We start from the raw sequence: 16,964 nt of genomic DNA on the forward strand, positions 1-16,964 counted from the left end.
AGCAGGACCTGCTGTTTGTTCTCTTCTGCACAGAACAAGAGATCAACCCAATGAAACCTTCACCTCTGAGCTAAAGTGTAGGGTATATGTTATGTGAAATATTTATTATATAGTTTAGCTCTGAAAATATTGTTAAAAGTATTTTTCCTTATTTGCTGTTGCAAATTAAAAACGTTACGTTAGTGAGCTACCATCTATTTCTTTGAACAGATGTCCATATATATTAGCATATTAGCCACTTGTAATGAGCTAAAATCAGAGTTTTTGAGAACTTTGGGCTCATTTTGAGTTGGTCCTATGCTTGATGCCTGTCCCTTCTTAACTTTTTCCCCTTTATGGGATCATTTACATTACAGCCAAGAGATGTTCATAAATTTGTATTAAACATGTGAACAGCTTGTTAATTTTTTCCTAGTGTTTCCAGAGCAATATGAGATGAAACAGATTAATATGCTTATAGTAGTTTTTTGCCCTTCTCTCAATGCCATTTTATCAATTTGGGGTTTTTTATTTCAGTACATTAATCTGATGTGTGTGTCAGAGCATCTTTCTCATATCTATAAAACAGTTCCTTCTCAAGTATCTAACTGCAGCAGAAACTAGGAAAGGTTTCACACTGTTATTGTAGACAGTGTGCTGTGAGAACACTGTAAAAACCTTTTAGAACTATGTGAGTGGTTGTGCTGCATTAGAGTACCTGAGGCAGAAAATCGAAGCTGCTCTGGCAGCCAGTACTCACCTGTGAGAGAACAACAAAACTGCTGTCAGGTATCAGACACAGGGTCTGCCTAGCCTGGCATCCTGTCTCCAGCAGCGCCAGCCCCAAGCAGGAGCCTAGGGTATGGCAAAAATAGGCAAGAATATATTGTATGGGAAATAATTTCTCTTTCTGGTGCTTAGTCCTCAAGTCCTGACCTCTCTCTTTTCCCAGGGCTGCCTGGTACAGTATAGAGCAAGTGAAGATGGATAAGGATTCAGCGTTGAGTAGTGTCAATGACTGTGCTGCCAGAGAGAGGTCAGGATATGTTTTCAGGTCCTAAAACAGAAACAAGGCAATCTACTAGGCTGTTCTTTCAAACTGGGAACAATCCAGGTGGAGGGCTTGGAGGAATTCTGAAGAGACAAAACTATATCCTTGTGCATATAATACAGGAGACAAGAAAGCACAGTGAGGGAAAAGGTGTATTTTTCCAGCTCAGTGGTCTGGCGTGATATCCATGGAGGAACATCACCCTGCTTAGTGTAACCTGCTCTGGTCTGAAGGGCAGGAAATCCACAAAGAGGATCATTGCTGCTGAACATTGTAGTTCTGGCACTAGCAATAACTGTGAAGCCTTTTCTTTTAGCAGCATGGGACTGACAGCATAAGGACTGAAGACTTGTGGGGATGTAGGTATACTCTTTTTTTTGGGGGGAAAAAAAAGGGTTCTCAAAACAATCCTTAGGAAAAGTCCCTGTCTCCCATGTTAAATTTATTCTGTGTTGGTACCTTATTTTAATAGCTACTGCTAGCACAGTAGCTGGGAGTGCTGGCATAATATCTGCCAGTTTTTATTTGGTTTTGAAAGCTCTCTGTCTTCTGCAAGTCTCATGTTAATGTGCCTTATATTCATGGCATGGATTACTATGAGACTTCTGAAAGACTGAAAATGGGAAAGTGCAGAGGCAGCTCCTCTTAGTGATACGCTATCTTACACATCAAAAGAGCACAGATGAGAACATGAGAGATTGTAAAAACCCTCAGTTGGGAGGAGTTAGATAAACACTCCCCAATAACCTGCCTGTTAAACCTTTTCCAGAATGTGTGAGTCTGAGAGATAAAGGGAACTATAAAGGGGGAAGCAGCTGGGAGGGCACCAGACCAAACTGACCACAGCTCCCAAAAGGTTGTGGCACAGGTTTGAAGAGGTTCATTCCTGTTTCAGAGTTTCCACAATTCCTAAGGAATCAGTATGGAGCCTGAGGAGTACAGACAGAGAGGTGAGTGATCAGTGGCTCTTGCAAATAGGTAACCTTTGCACATGGAGATCGACTGTTGTAGGGCTGCGAGTGATACTCAAAATTAGGATGGGCTATGTACTATTCATTTGTGCAGTTGTCCTTGGGACTTGGATCTGCTGAGGCAAAAACGTGTCCCAGGATTGAGTTTCATTAATTTAGAGTCTGTTGATAATTTAGCCTTTTTGGTCTTACATCTAAGATGCAGTGGGAAAGCTGCAAAACTGTAATTCTGGATAAATTTGTGCTAAGGGGTTATGCACAGTATAATGTCAGTATATATATGTCAGGCTGACACCCTGACACTGCAGTGGTACTTGGACAGTTCTGGAGATGGAGAGCTAACTTTGCTTCCAGGGCTGCAGGAGATTACCTTAAAATTGGAGAAAAGGTGTGGAGTTATGCAGCTGATTTCAGAGGATGCAAAAAGGGGTTTGCTATAATGGCAAGGAAGTGTAGGACATGATGAAAATGCAGTTTCAGTTAAATTGTAGGCAAGAAAATCTAACCTTTCAGCAACCAAACTGTACTTGTACCATGATTGTGTTTTAAAGGTACCTTTGAACTAGTCAGTGATGACACTGAAAAAACCCTGTGAGCCTGTTTTAGAGCATTATTAGATGGGACAAGTAGGGTGTAGGAGGGAGGAGCTGGAAGCAGTATTCCAATGCTATTGGAATCTCTGTCCAATGCTAAGGACAGACTGTGTGGAGTGCTGGTACTGCTAGTTAGTGTTTCCATAACTGAAACTAAATCCACTGGTTTGCCTCTTCCAGGGAAGGAGATGGTGGATTACATTTGCCAGTACCTGAGCAATGTGAGAGAGAGACGGGTGACTCCTGATGTACAGCCAGGTTACATGAGAGCCCAGCTGCCAGACTCTGCCCCAATGGACCCAGACAGCTGGGACAACATCTTTGGAGATATAGAGAAGATTATTATGCCAGGGGTAAGAAAAAAAGTATAATCATGACAGGACAAAAACATTACTGCCTAGGGTGAACACCAAATGCACAGGTTCTGCAAAATGTTGTTCTAAATACATAAAATACCCAACATTGTAGCATGAATCTTGTAGCTGTTATGTCCACAGTTGTGTTCCTAACTATAATTTTAGAGGTTAGATTGTGACTGTATTTTTAAACTACTTTGTATATAACTCATATTTGGTTATAGGGAAATACATTCACCAGTGTGAGAAAATCATTAGCTTCACAATGTCTCTACCTGCTGGACCATATAATCTTAATTTCAAAGATGTGGAAACTCAGCACAGCAAGGTGAAACAACTCTTACCCAATTTCATGTACATACAAGGCTTGTCTTCTGCACTTGGAATGTAAAATCTACTTCCTCTTGTACATAAATACTGCAGAGAGAATTCATATTATCAAACTGCATGTTTTATCCAAGAAGCTTTTTCAAAGTCTGTTCTCAGATTTTTTTATAGATGTTTGCAGAAACTTGATCTGATGTAGGAGAGAATCAGATTGCATGTACTTATGCTGGTGTCCCACACACAAGCTCCTTCAGGTGTGTGGAAGGCTTTATATAGTTGTAAATTGCTGTGTGTGGCTAAAGGCAAGTTGTTGTTTGACAAAATGAGCAGCTTTGTTGCTTTATAAAGATAAATATTTTGATAAATCTTTCTCAGTCTGATTTTTCAAACATAGCACAACATTCTTTCCTGTTCAGAATGCCTGTTTAATTCAGATAAATGCTTTTGCTGTTTTTTGCTATTTATCTGTTAATAATGCAGTGTTATCATCTGCTGCTGCTGCTCCCCTGTTGATATTATCTCTGCAGCTCTCTGCTAGCACATGTATAGTTGTACATATTATGTTGCTGTAATCTTTTTCTCTCACTTTAAACAGATACTAGCTAATACATCTCATGCAAAGTTTTGTGACATTTTCAGACTTAACTTCTACATAATTCTGTTCTAGGTAGTCCATTGGCAAAGTCCACACATGCATGCCTACTTTCCAGCTCTAACATCCTGGCCTTCACTGCTTGGAGATATGTTGGCTGATGCAATTAACTGCTTGGGATTCACATGGGTAAATTTTTGGGGCTATTTTAGACATTCCTCTCCTGTGTGTAATATGCAAGAGCAGGTCACAGTCATTCTTTCTTGTTCACTGAGTCAATATAATTATTTGTTTTAACCTACTATATGTTTTTGCATAAATGAAAATTGTCACTTAAAAAATACCAATCCAAAAGAACATATAAGAACAAGCCTTACATAGTAGTAGTACAAGGTGAATGAAGAAAAGATACTAGAAATGTCTGTTTTCAAATTCTTTGCATATCCCACTGTGAGCATTGTTCCTTGTCATCTAGTCTCAGTGCCAAGACTGTTACACAAGCAAAGTAAGCAATAGAGCAGTCACCATCCATGACTGCAGGCTAGATTGGGCTCCAGTCCAGTTTTCCTGCTCCTTTGAGAGAGCACACTTCCTATTTTTCCTCTTCTGAAAATAATTGTTTGGTGGCCTGGGCCAGAATATCTGCGTATTTTGTATCCTCCTGCTGCAGCTACAGACTTATGACTCTGCACACCGCAGTGGTTTCTGAAGCCAGTGTTTTTCCCAGTGCCAAAGTTGCCCAGATTTTCAGATGTGTATCTCTGGGTAAGAAAGTAGAAGCTCATAAACCTATAATAAATTGGTGGGTGTGGTCTCCATGTAGCTGTATCAGATTAGCTTGTTGCTCTTTCAGCTCTCAGTTGGACAAGGGATCAGTGCCCAGGGTGAATACAGCCTGATTCTCCTTTAATTTTTTTTTCTAGGCCTCCAGCCCAGCCTGTACAGAACTGGAAATGAATGTGATGGATTGGTTAGCTAAAATGCTGGGCCTTCCTGATAAATTCCTGCACCACCATCCTGACAGTGTGGGCGGAGGAGTATTACAGGTAGGGGAGACAAGAGATGGCCTCATCAACATTTTGTTTTTGAGTGAATTTCTCTCTGGGTGATGGTTTTCCTAGAGACAGAACCAACAAAATTTTCTTCATGGGTCTGAATCCCAATTTGGTATTATTTCCCCAAATTTTAGTATTAAATATGAAAGATTATAGAATAGAAACTGCTATTGCTTTTAGTGCTGTGTTATGGACAAACAGTAAGTATTCTTGTGGTCTTTTTAAGGATAAATGAGTCAGATTTCATTTCTTCAATCTGTTTCACATCCCCAAGTTTTGCACTAAAGTGATTCTTACATAATTAGAGAATGAATACGTGTCACTATCCTTTTCCACAGTCCTTAGCCACACAAGAAGTTATTTTTTCTTTTTCGCACATCTACTTTTTGTCTCTGAGAGGTACAGGATCAAGGCCTGAACTGTTATCTCCTTCCAGAAGGCATAAGCCTTTGTGTGTTCAACCTGGAATCAGTGCTGTGTCTTTGTTATTATAAGGGCCTTTGATCATGTTTGTAATTTTATGGGAAATACTACGTTTTATCTGTAGAACAAAAGAAAAATGTGGTTTATTTACTCCCCAGAACTCAGTGCTGCATGTTAAAATATACAGCAGTTAAAAGGCTTTGTTTTGTGTTGTTGGTCCAGAGAGCTGCTCATCAGTTAATGACTCTCCACTGCATCAGAGAAAAGCAGGAGTAGGAATAAAAGAGGGGGTGGGCAGCTGGGCTTCACTGATTTCAGCACATCCCTGGCAAAATAGCAATGAAGTAGCAGAGGAAGTAAATGAGCAATGTCTTTGCAGAGCACTGTGAGTGAATCAACCTTGGTTGCACTGCTGGCAGCAAGGAAGAACAAAATTCTGGAGATGAAGGTTTCTGAGCCAGAGGCTGATGAGTCCTCGCTCAATTCTCGCCTCATCGCTTATGCATCTGATCAAGTAGGTGATTCCAAAGAAAATAAATTGCTTCTGTTGTCTCACTCAGCCTTTGCCATGTGCAGTTGCATTTCTGTACAACACAGGAATGCTTCACAAGCATGGACGAGTTCCCCTACTGCTGCTTTCTGCAGATGGGGAAACTAAATCATGTGAGGCGAGGCTTTTAGGGTCTTGGCAGTCCTCAAGAGATTGTTCCACATGACTGATTTCTGCACTTCCTTCCTGTTTTCACAAAGCCTTACTCCAGGAGCTAGGTGCTGATCTCATGCTCCTTCATCTCGTGTTTCTTCCCAGCCTCCTTCCCCTCAGAGACAGGCATGCTCAAGGCACTGTTACCTAAATGCTGTTTCTGGTTTTGGGCTCCACTGTTGGCTTTTGCCAGCAAACTTCTTCTGTCCTTGGACTCCTGAACTGAGCAATTGTATTCCCCTGGGGAAACTGCCACAGAAGAGGCACTCATGCTCATTGTCTCTTAGTATAACTAAAAGGACTTTATCTTGCAAGGTGTTTTGCTCTGTCCAAGAGTGAACACACTTCAGGGAATTCATCTTCTTATGTCAGGGAGGAGGGAGTAAACTGAGATTGATTCATTTCTAGAGGCTCCTTTAAGAGCTGAGTTTTGATAAATGGCCTTCCAAACACAAGATGAGGATGCTTATTATATTTTAGAAACCAGTGCCCAAGTAATTGAATCATTCTTTGGAATTACAGTGTACTATTTCTTACTGTTATGCACAAAGAAGATGCTTTCAGACTTGTATTAATATGGATTACAATAAGGTCATTATGTCTATATTTCTTGCCATCAATGTCTTTCATAAAGCCATAACAGCTGTTCAGCCTCAAAGCTTGAGTTCTCACTGTTTTTCTTATTTTAAAGGCACATTCCTCTGTAGAAAAGGCTGGGTTGATTTCTCTTGTGAAGATAAAATTTCTGCCTGTGGATGAGAATTTTTCCCTCAGAGGTGAAACTTTGAAGAAAGCCATTGCAGAAGACAGAAAGAAAGGCCTAGTGCCAGTCTTTGTATGTTCAACTTTCTGGTTGGGGTATTGACATAGTGTTATATTCTTAATGTCAACATGAAATTAAGTATAAAAAATGTCTTGTTGTGTTAAAATACATCAGTTGAAGGTTCCAATGTATACAAGAATTTCTATTTTATTAAATAAAAAAATTTAATGTTTTGGCTGGCTGCAATAAACTGCCCACTTTTAAAGTGCTGCATCCATGTATTAAAAGGAACCAAATCTGTTATAACAGGTTTGCTTTTTTTTCTAGGTGTGTGCAACTTTGGGTACAACTGGTGTCTGTGCTTTTGACAATCTGTCAGAACTGGGTCCAGTTTGTAAGTGTCTTTTTTTTTTTCCTGCTTTTGATCTATGATAGCATCTAGAAGATACTCTTAGACTTTTTCATGCCAAAACCAAGGAGAGTTGGGTTTTTCAGACATGTCTCAGGGGTGGCTGAAGTCAGTACAAGGCTGCAGTGATTTCTGTAAGATTTAGATTAGGATGCTAAAATACATTCTATTTGAGATGGATGAAATTTGCCAACTGATAAATCTTTAATGTGGTTATTCAGGAAAGACTGTGTGGTACTGTTGTAGGATGGATACATTAATATTTAATCTAGCAAAGCAGTTTTGAAGGTGGATTCTGGTAGGACATCCTCTGGATCAACCAGTTTCATAGGTAAATTTGACATGGTTGCAAATACTATTCTAGCATAAATTCTGACCAGTAGCTGCTGAAGACCTGAGGAACTTTCTGCTATAGGTCAGATTGTGGCTTCTATTTCTGGGTCCTTTTTTGCTTGCTACTGTGTCTTTATTGTGGCTTTGTGCAACAGAGGGGTACTGCAGAATTTCACTTAGTGAAAAGGCAGGTGAGAGGGATCAAATGTTTAAAAGACTCACAGGAAATATAGAATAGTGAATTTTGTTACAGAGTCCCCTGGTTTGAGCATTATCTTATATTTTGACTTATGGATCTACATCTTTAGAACAAAACTGGGTTGTCAATTGCTTGTCTGTCTCCTCCAAATCACTGCACCTGGTTTGCAGAGAGGAGAGATTAGCATGCACTTTGATTCCCTACATCCCTTACATAATAACCATCTCAATTCCAACAGGTGATGCTGAGGGACTCTGGCTTCACATTGATGCTGCATATGCAGGAACAGCATTTGTATGTCCCGAATTTCGATTGTATTTGGATGGAATTGAATATGCAGATTCCTTTACTTTCAATCCTTCAAAGTGGATGATGGTCCATTTTGACTGCACTGGATTTTGGTGAGTACAGTCAAAGCAGAAACAACACCAAAAGGATGACATGCAAATTGCAAAGTTTTTCTCTGCACTTATTTTGCTAAATCTAGTTCCTTGTACAATCAATAGGGTTAAAGATAAATTCAAGTTACATCAAACCTTCAGTGTTAACCCTGTCTACCTCAGACATGCCAATTCAGGAGCTGCAATTGACTTCATGGTAAGTTATTATTTAAGTTGATATTTTATATTTCTTATAAAATTTTCAGACTGTGAAATTCCTCTCACATTCTGGACTATGCTTATCTTACAGCTGGTCTTACTACATAAACCAAATTATACTAATGCAGAGTAAATAGCAAAACTTTGCAGAAAGCCCTGGTTCTGAAGATTAATTATAAAATTGCTTTCAGATTGAAGTACTTATGATTTTTACACAGATGGAGATCTAGACTTGCCTTTCCAATGCAAAGGGCCATTTCTTTATATTGTGTTGCTGAAGTAATTCCTACTGATGCCGTTTTGGTTGGATTTCTTGTATCTCTGATATGTAATAAAAGAGAGAAAGGGGTAAGCAATGGAAAAGCAATGCTCAGAAATAGCAGGAGAATGAATTAGATTTTTTTCTTTGGATTAAGGTATTCGTAGGAAAGCTAAGAGACATTTCACTGCAGATACATCTTACAGCAGATTTCAGTACAGTAATACAAAGGAATATTCACTGCCAATTATTTCTGCTATGATCTCACCCTAGTCCTGAAAAGATAATTGTTTTCTTGAAATCAATAGTGCTTTTCACTATAGTGGAGAAAGGGGAGAGAGAAAAAAGATATCGAGTCCCTCTTGTGGTTAAATTGGATCCTACACATGATTGTGCAGCTTCTCTGAAATATTCCTTTACATGTTTTCTCACTCTTTTCCTTAGAGTAGGTATTGCTTTGTCTACCCCACTGTGTCTACCCCACTATCAAATCTTGCTGTTTATAGTTGATTTGGGAAAATGTTCAGGAAATTACAGAAGTTGAAGTGAGCACTAGTCAGTCCTAAGGTGTAATTGGTCACATATTAAATTGATTATGCTCTTAAATGCTAAAAGCTCTTGTTATAAGCTGGTAATTAATTTAAAATTCTAAGCATATCTAAGACACAAATTCAGGGGAATAGCCAAAATCTTATTTTTGCAAATAATTGAAAAATATGGGAACACAGTTTCTTTGAATGCTGTTTCCTAGGCTTAGCAGATTTTCAGTAATATGACACTATTCACTTCAAGAGAGGTTTCTGACCTGAGTCTGAAGCAAGAGATGTAGCAGTGGGAGGGGAGCTCTCCTTTCTGTTGTTTCTGCACTCACTGATGTGCTGCTGTGTTTTCACAGCACTGGCAGATTCCACTGAGTCGTCGATTCCGTTCGTTGAAGCTGTGGTTTGTGCTGCGTTCATTTGGGGTGAAAAAGCTTCAGGCTCATGTCCGACAGGTGTGTGAATTACCACTGTGTTATGTCCAGTTTTTGGCAGGTGAGATCAGTAAAATCAGAGATGCAGAGATGAGTAACAGAAATCCACTCACGTGCAAAGCTTGTGTGTGAACTCTAAATGCCTGCTGGTTTTACTCTCAAATAATCTGTAGAGATTGACTGTGTAGACAAAACATCTCCAATCCCCTTCTTGACAGCACTGGACAATGGAAAGGGGCTTGGTCAGTCACTGCCTTCTGCACTTTGCTGAGCCATAATCTGAGGGAGCTTTCTTTGAGGTCAAGTGGCAGCTGTTTGGGAGGCAGGCTGTGCTGAATAGCTAAACCCATCACTGTGAAAATGGACAGGCTTAAGTCTCTGATGGAGTGTAAATATGAGGGGTCACAGTGTGGATCAGTGGTTGCTGCAAAAGCACTCTAATAAGAGAAGGCACATTCTGTTTTCAAACCTCCTTCTAGAAAATCCCTATGTATAGGCCCATTACTCCTGTTCATTGTCAAGGGTTTGAGCAAATAGAGACAGACTTTCAAATTCTTAGCTTTGATGTAATTTTTCTGTTTGCTCTTATTCATGCATTGGAATTATGCTTTAGTAAGGAAAGGAATTCCTTTTAACTACCCAGTTTAGCATCTTACAGGGGGTTTGTGACAAATATATAACTTTTTTTTTTTTCTCCTTAATTATAGGGTACTGAAACAGCCAAATTCTTTGAATCTTTGGTTAAAAGTGACCCACTCTTTGAAATTCCTGCCAAGAGACATCTTGGACTGGTTGTATTTCGCCTGAAGGTAAAGATTGGCCCTTTTGCAATCTCTTTGGAATGAACTGACTACAGCTGATCTCTCCCCAGACATTAATAACTGTGAATATACTTCCATGTAAGAATTTGTGATTACAATTCTTAGATATATTTGGTTGTCACTGGAATTCTAACTATTGTATTTTTTTTTTTTATTATTTAAAACAGGGTCCCAATTGGCTGACAGAACAACTTCTGAAAGAACTGAGCAGTTCTGGCAGGCTCTTCCTCATTCCAGCAACCATCCATGACAAGTTCATCATTCGCTTTACTGTGACGTCTCAGTTCACAACCAGGGAAGACATTCTGCAGGACTGGAGCATCATTCAACACACTGCAGCCCAAATCATTAGGCAGAATTATGGGTTGCACTACATCAGTTCTGGTGATGGGGCAGGAATCCCCACTACAATAGTTCAGCCTACTTCTGATGCCATTAATGATGTTCCTCAGCTTTATTTAGATGGAGGGAAATACAAAACACCTTCCAGAAAAACAGTGGTTCAGCCTAAGAAATTATCAGTAAGTCCCAGTACGTGTGTGATTAGTCAGCAGGTGAAAGGTCAGGAGGATCCTCTGGATGACTGTTTTCCAGAAGATGCCCAAGATGTTACCAAACATAAGTTAACCTCTTTTTTATTCAGTTATTTATCTGTTCAAGGCAAGAAGAAGACAGCACGTTCCCTTAGCTGCACCAGTGTGCCAATGACTGGTAATCTGGAGCAATGTAACCCCAAAGCAGCAGCCACTGACAAGAAGGAGTCTCGTGCAAACGCCAGAGTTCTTTCCAGGCTGCCTGAAGACATGATGATATTCAAAAAAGGTGCCTTCAAAAAACTAATTAAATTCTACAGTGTCCCAAGCTTTCCAGAGTGTAGCATTCAGTGTGGCCTTCAGCTGCCTTGTTGTCCTTTGCAGGCCATTGTTTAACAAGTAAGACAGCTTGGTCCTTAGAAAGAGAACCAAAGTTTGCTTATTCACATGCAATACTACATGTTCTTTTGTTCAAAATGTGTGTTGTGGCAATGACCACTGAAAAAATGCCTGTGCTTTTACTGCTGAAAACCTCATGTATTTATAGATTAAAATGTCAAATAAATCTTGTAGGCCTATAGCATGAAACTTTCTGTTTTGTAGACTGTGGAAAAGAAAATTCTACCAATTTCTACCTTACCAGTCCCAGTAATGGACAGTTTCCAGCTGGTAGGCTGGAACCACTTTGGCAAATACGCTGGCCCCAGGAGGGGATAAACAATTTAGGTCTCAATTTGCACCACTGTTTTTTAATTTGTTTGTTTTTGTTTTTATTTTGGTTTGGTTTGGTTTTTGGCTTTGGTTTTTTTGGGGGGGGAACATTGATACCTTGACTTATAATCTCTAGACTGATGTGAGGATCTGTGTTTGCAGAGACAATGCCAACATCAGTTTTGAATTGTGCAAAAAGAAGGATGTAACCTCTCTAAGAGATTTTGCTGCAGTAGGGCAATTTTCCCAGAGTTAAACACAGCAGCACTGCCAGTCCATCTGTTCTAATCAGCTAAGGGAGGCTTTGTGCAACCACGTTACAAAACACTTGCCCTTGCAAAGCACCTGTGGCCTTTCTCAGCATTACCTAAGGTCTGTACATCACAAATGCATGAGGAAAGAGAGGGGGAATGATATTTTCCTCTCTCATAACAGAGAACTAAAGGGGCATTATGGAAGAAATTCTCTATACAACAAACAAATGTTTTGCTACAAAGGACCAGGGATTTATGTATATAAAATATTGGTGGGGGGGGTGGAGAAACATCTATGGAGGACAAATTTCAATTTAGGGATAGTACATTGAGTCAGGAAGCATGGTGATTGCTAGGACTTTATTCTGGGAAAGCACTGCTAGATGCTTGCTTCTTTCCTTGTTGCTGTTTCCAGACACCTACAGTCACCCTGTCTTGAAGGCAGCACACTCAGACAGATGGATCTTCCCTCTGATCCAGAAAAAATATTCCCAGGTTATATAAACAATGAGCCTGGTTAATGTTAGACCCTTACCTGATGTTAGACAACACCAGCTAAACTCATCAGCCAAGGTGCAGGTAGAGTTGGAGTAGTTCTGTTTCATTAAGACAATCTTATATTCACATTTTATTTCTACTAAAAATCAATAGCCGCGTCTCATATAACTTTTAATAGTGCTATTAAATCTTTGTTTGCACAATAAAGTAATAAACACACAGTGAGGATGGCAGTGCCTTTGTGCCTAGTTTTAGATGTTTAAATTTATATTCAGCAATAGGAAGTACTGCCCTGAGTCAGACACTTGTAATTTATAAACATATCTAATGTGCTAGTGAGTAACAAAAGCATGATAGAATTTTACAAAGTTATGGAAAGGCTCTTTTTTCCCCACTTCCTGTCCTTTCCTCCACCTGTTTCGTTTATTATGTAACTTAATAGTATTTTATTAGACACTAAGAATCTTTTAAAATATATATTGGCTTCTTAAATTGGAATACTTCCTTGAAAGGATAAAGCTTCTACCAGCAACAGACTAGAATGTGTATTTATGCAGAATAAGTATGTTGGCTCTATGTCTTTCAGGAAATACAGGGCAGAGAGCAATGCAGTAGATGGTAGAAGTCAAAGAAGAGCATGGAACCCTGGAATTGCAAAACACTCTTTCAAGGAGTGATTCAAGAAAGAAATCTGAACCATTGAGGAAAGATAAATAATGTGCATAAATGGCAAGGAAACTGCAGACCTGATTCTCTGTCATGGCTTATGGTTTTCATAAGGTGCTACAAAGACTGATTGATCCCTTTTTCCTTACTAAATTCTAACTGCAGTTCTACCACTGTCACATTCATTTTATGCAAAAATGTTTTTGAAATGAAGGATGAACTGATATAATTGCAGTGACCCAAACCATCTATGAAGCACCTAGGAGTAGGTACCCCTTGCAGAAAATAGCTTAAAGTACATCTTCAAAAGGGGCACTCTTTAAACACTCACATCAACACTTTCACCTGGGGATCACCTGGCTTGGGTTAGGGTATTTTGGCTGCAAAACCCCCCCAAACTCACATTACCCAAAACACAGGTCCACAGGTTTCTAGAGAACTCCTCCTTTTTTGTGTGCAGCTGAAGTGCTCACATAAGGTAAGTGTTTTCTCTATCCATTTTAACAGTGTCAGTTAATGGATTACCATTGCTCCCCTGTGCAAAAGAATGATTCATTGAAGCCAAAAGCTCCTTTGTTTTCCTTGCAAAAACTTAATATTAGTATGCAGTGAGATTACAGACCTCATTAGGAAAGGTTTTTGTTGGGCTTCCCCCTTTTCCCATTATGGTTAGATTTGCAGCAAAATGTAACCAATATTCCCTGTTATTTAATTAGCAAACACCAGAAAAAGGTGTTTAATGATGCCCGTGGCACACTGCATAGCTTATGCAAATATCTAATGGCACCTTACAGGTAAATAACCCCCAATAAACTTTCACTGAGATAAATAACCCTTCAATAAACTCTGAAATCCGTATTTTATTGTAGAGATAAGTTACTTTGATGACATCAAAACTGTATTGCTGAATTCAGCATAGTTATTTCCTTAGTTGCTCAGGCAATCTTGAAGCAAACTCCATGAATTTCACCCTTCTGACTGGACCCAGTGACCAGGGCTCAGTGCTTCTTGGTGAAGTCTAAACAGCCATTACTGTGAGTAAGGATGGCTTTTTCTTTATTACTTTTTTTATTTTATTTTAATAATTTATTTTAAATTTTATATTTTGCTATGTGCCACTAAGGGGACAAATTCCTTCCCTCTTGTTCAGCCTTCTGCTGCCCTTTTATGCCAAATCTGATCTTTCCAGCACAAGGCGAGTGGATTCAGATAATTGATCTGCCAGGAAACTTCTTCACTGCAGACTTTCTTTTCCCTGCTAGATAAATGCTTTGCTGCCAGGTGAGCTGTGGCTCTGATGCAGCAGCAGCCCTGGATGTCCGCGCAGGGTGGGCAGGAGCAGATCCCTGCAGTTCAGCAGTGCTCAGACCTCCAGGGAGCTGCTGCAGCTGAAACCTGAGCAGGTGATTCAGGTGGCCCCAGCCAGGGCTGCCCCTCCTGCTCCCACCCTGCTGCCAGCACCCCAGAACACAAAGGGCTGAGTGAGGAGCTGCTCCAGGCAGCTGGAAGGGGTGAAAATTAACTGATTTATGTCTAGGGTAAATTTGGACTACCACTAGACTTTAGCATTTGGGTAAATTAGAGGGGTTTTACACTTCTGTAACAGAGCTACTGTTTCAAACTGGTGCCTTAGGATTTTTTTTTAAAGTTGCTTCACAGTGCAAACACTACAGAACATTTTTGGAAGCTTTGTATGTGAGGGCAACTACCTGGGAAACATAGGAGAGATTAGCAGACCGTCTTACTAGGGTCACAGCCAGTATTTCCAAAGCATTGCTGAATTTCCATAACTAATTCCAGCTTCCTGCTCAGAGTGTGTAGCAGTTTTGTGCTATGATCCTTCAATGGGCTTTCTGAAGAAGTTTTCTATGTAACCTTTTCTTCTTCAGTTAAATCTCTGACTTTGTCATGTGGGATGTGGCATTAGTTCTGTAACTTCAGCAGGGAATTGTGATCAGCAGCCTGGAGAGCTGAAGCCCTCAGGTTTATTGATCATGAATTTTGAAGGGCCCTAGTCTGCCTTATTATTCAGGGTTATTTTGTTTTAAAACTTGTAAATCTTCACACAATAAATATTTGGTTTGCTCTCCAGTTTTTGCACCATATATTGTTTTTCTAAGCTACTCCTTGAGATGAACATTATCCACTGTTCTCCAGCTATGTGTTTCTCACAAAGATTTTTAGCTCAAGGCTTTGCAGGGTTTGCCAAAAGGCAAAAATGTCTTGCTGTGATCCACGAGATGTCACCAGAGGGCAACAAGTAACTGGAAATTTGTGTTAAACTTGGATTCAGGCTCAATGTACAGTTAATTAAGAGAAAGCTATGTAGAAACAGAGCAGGGGAAAGCCCAGCACTCCTCATGCTGGGTGGCAAAGGATGCTCCAGGCTGCAGCATCTTCTGTGCAGACAGCCTCTTCTTTTTTTTCTGCTTTGTTATGGTTTAATGGGAGTCTTCACTGTACTGCTACAAGTCAGAATGCACCACTCCAGCCAGCTCAAGGGACAATAATCTACCACAAAACAACACTTAGCTAATTGCTGAGGAATGGCAGAGAGATGGGACTCAGACTGGTGGCTTCAGTGAACCTGTGTAACAGTCAGCTGGGTTTGTTCTTTCTTTGTTTGTTTCACCTGACCATTCCCACAGAAAATCCCAGCTGGGCTCTTTTCAGGATTGCTAAATTGAAGACTTCAAGCTTCATTTTTCCATTTCAAATGCCCTTCTGTCCCATTTCAAATTAATAGCTACTACAGTTTCCACTAAAGGTTTACTTGCAGATTTACCGCAGGTTTTCTCTAAGGTTTCAATCAGATGAGACAGGTTGGCCTGATCTAATTAATTGGTGCTGCCAAAAGGGGTCATTCTGTTTCCCTGTCCTCCTTATGTGACCTCCTAGTTCCACTGCCTCCCTTGCTCCAGCTGTGATGCTCTTCTGGCAGTTCAGTCATGGATTCAGTTTACTGAGCCAGCAAAAACTGTATTTTTGGGGTGAGTTCTCTGTTGAATCACTGAGTAGAGCTGGCTTATTGAGGAGTCATATTAGTACCAATACTAGGGTTAGAACAAAGGAAGGAATAAGGAAATAATAAACAACAGCTTGATCTCCTTTCCCTATAGGCCTACATCTCAAACTCTTCTTCTGTTTCCTTCCCAATTGGGAAGGAGTGTAAAGTATCTATTAATCAAAATAATTTTTGTAAATGTAAGAACCAGTTTTATAGTCTGTGCAGAGATAAATCACTGAACCTACTCACAGCAGAGTTCAAGCCACTCCATTTTCACCTCCTGGCAGAGGTTCAGGGGATGAAGGTCAGTGTATACCTGCTCTGGCACTACTGAAACTGTGCTTACAGCAGCAGTTAATAGGGTTTTTTTTTCCATATCTTTCCCCACTTCTGAGGGATGATGCTCACAAATCTGTAATGCATCTGTAATGCAGTAGGTCAGTCAGGTGGGTTGACTTGCTGGTCCAGTTGCAGCTGGTTTGACACCACTGGGATACTTTGCAATCACTAACCTTGAAAAAAAGTCTCCTTCAAAAGGAGTGAGCCACTCCTGTGACTCCTGTGACTAGTGGATCCACTAGCCACTTCCTTGTCTAGCAGATTATCCAGGTCCCTCCCAAAATCTAGAAATTTAGATGTTACAAGGTGCCTTTGCTGCATTCTGTTACAAGCTCTTATATGTTCCTTTATGTTAATGCCATTGCTTTTGAAAGATAAAATGGTGCAACATGGCTGGGAATAAACATGCCATGACTCATTAGACAAAGCCATATAGATAGTCCAGATTTGTGTGTTAAAAGTGGAGACATACAGCAGATCTGCTACACTCCACAGAAGATGAGAGGTGTGTGACTAAGGTAGCATAAAATGTCAGTACTATTACAATACA

General features: G+C 40.0%; 1 protein-coding gene across 3 annotated transcripts; it reads left to right on the forward strand.

Annotated features, from left to right (window-relative positions):
* Window positions 1-1,817: 1,817 nt before the first annotated feature.
* Window positions 1,818-11,519, forward strand: HDC (histidine decarboxylase). 3 transcript variants are annotated; one of them, XM_056500211.1, is made up of 12 exons: window positions 1,820-1,980; window positions 2,775-2,947; window positions 3,945-4,058; window positions 4,793-4,915; window positions 5,727-5,861; window positions 6,742-6,885; window positions 7,141-7,207; window positions 7,993-8,155; window positions 8,261-8,351; window positions 9,508-9,606; window positions 10,293-10,394; window positions 10,574-11,519. In XM_056500211.1, the coding sequence occupies exons 1-12, from the start codon at window positions 1,953-1,955 to the stop codon at window positions 11,333-11,335; spliced, it is 2,001 nt and encodes a 666-aa protein (XP_056356186.1). In that variant the 5' UTR covers window positions 1,820-1,952; the 3' UTR covers window positions 11,336-11,519. The 3 variants fall into 3 exon arrangements, with proteins under 3 accessions (XP_056356187.1, XP_056356186.1, XP_056356188.1); XM_056500212.1 differs by lacking the exon at window positions 3,945-4,058 and having other exon boundaries at window positions 1,818-1,980; XM_056500213.1 differs by lacking the exons at window positions 1,820-1,980; window positions 2,775-2,947; window positions 3,945-4,058 and adding an exon at window positions 4,117-4,634.
* Window positions 11,520-16,964: the final 5,445 nt, after the last annotated feature.

The sequence above is a fragment of the Oenanthe melanoleuca genome, chromosome 10, assembly GCF_029582105.1.
Source record: "Oenanthe melanoleuca isolate GR-GAL-2019-014 chromosome 10, OMel1.0, whole genome shotgun sequence".
Classification (NCBI taxonomy): Eukaryota; Metazoa; Chordata; class Aves; order Passeriformes; family Muscicapidae; genus Oenanthe; species Oenanthe melanoleuca.

Bases quoted from the DNA above. Each gene is read 5' to 3' on its own strand.
- HDC (XM_056500211.1), top strand. From the start codon at position 1,953: ATGGAGCCTGAGGAGTACAGACAGAGAG. The intron at 6,886-7,140 runs GTATGTTCAACT...TTTTTTTTCTAG, and splicing joins AAGGCCTAGTGCCAGTCTTT to GTGTGTGCAACTTTGGGTAC. The intron at 9,607-10,292 runs GTGTGTGAATTA...CCTTAATTATAG, and splicing joins TTCAGGCTCATGTCCGACAG to GGTACTGAAACAGCCAAATT.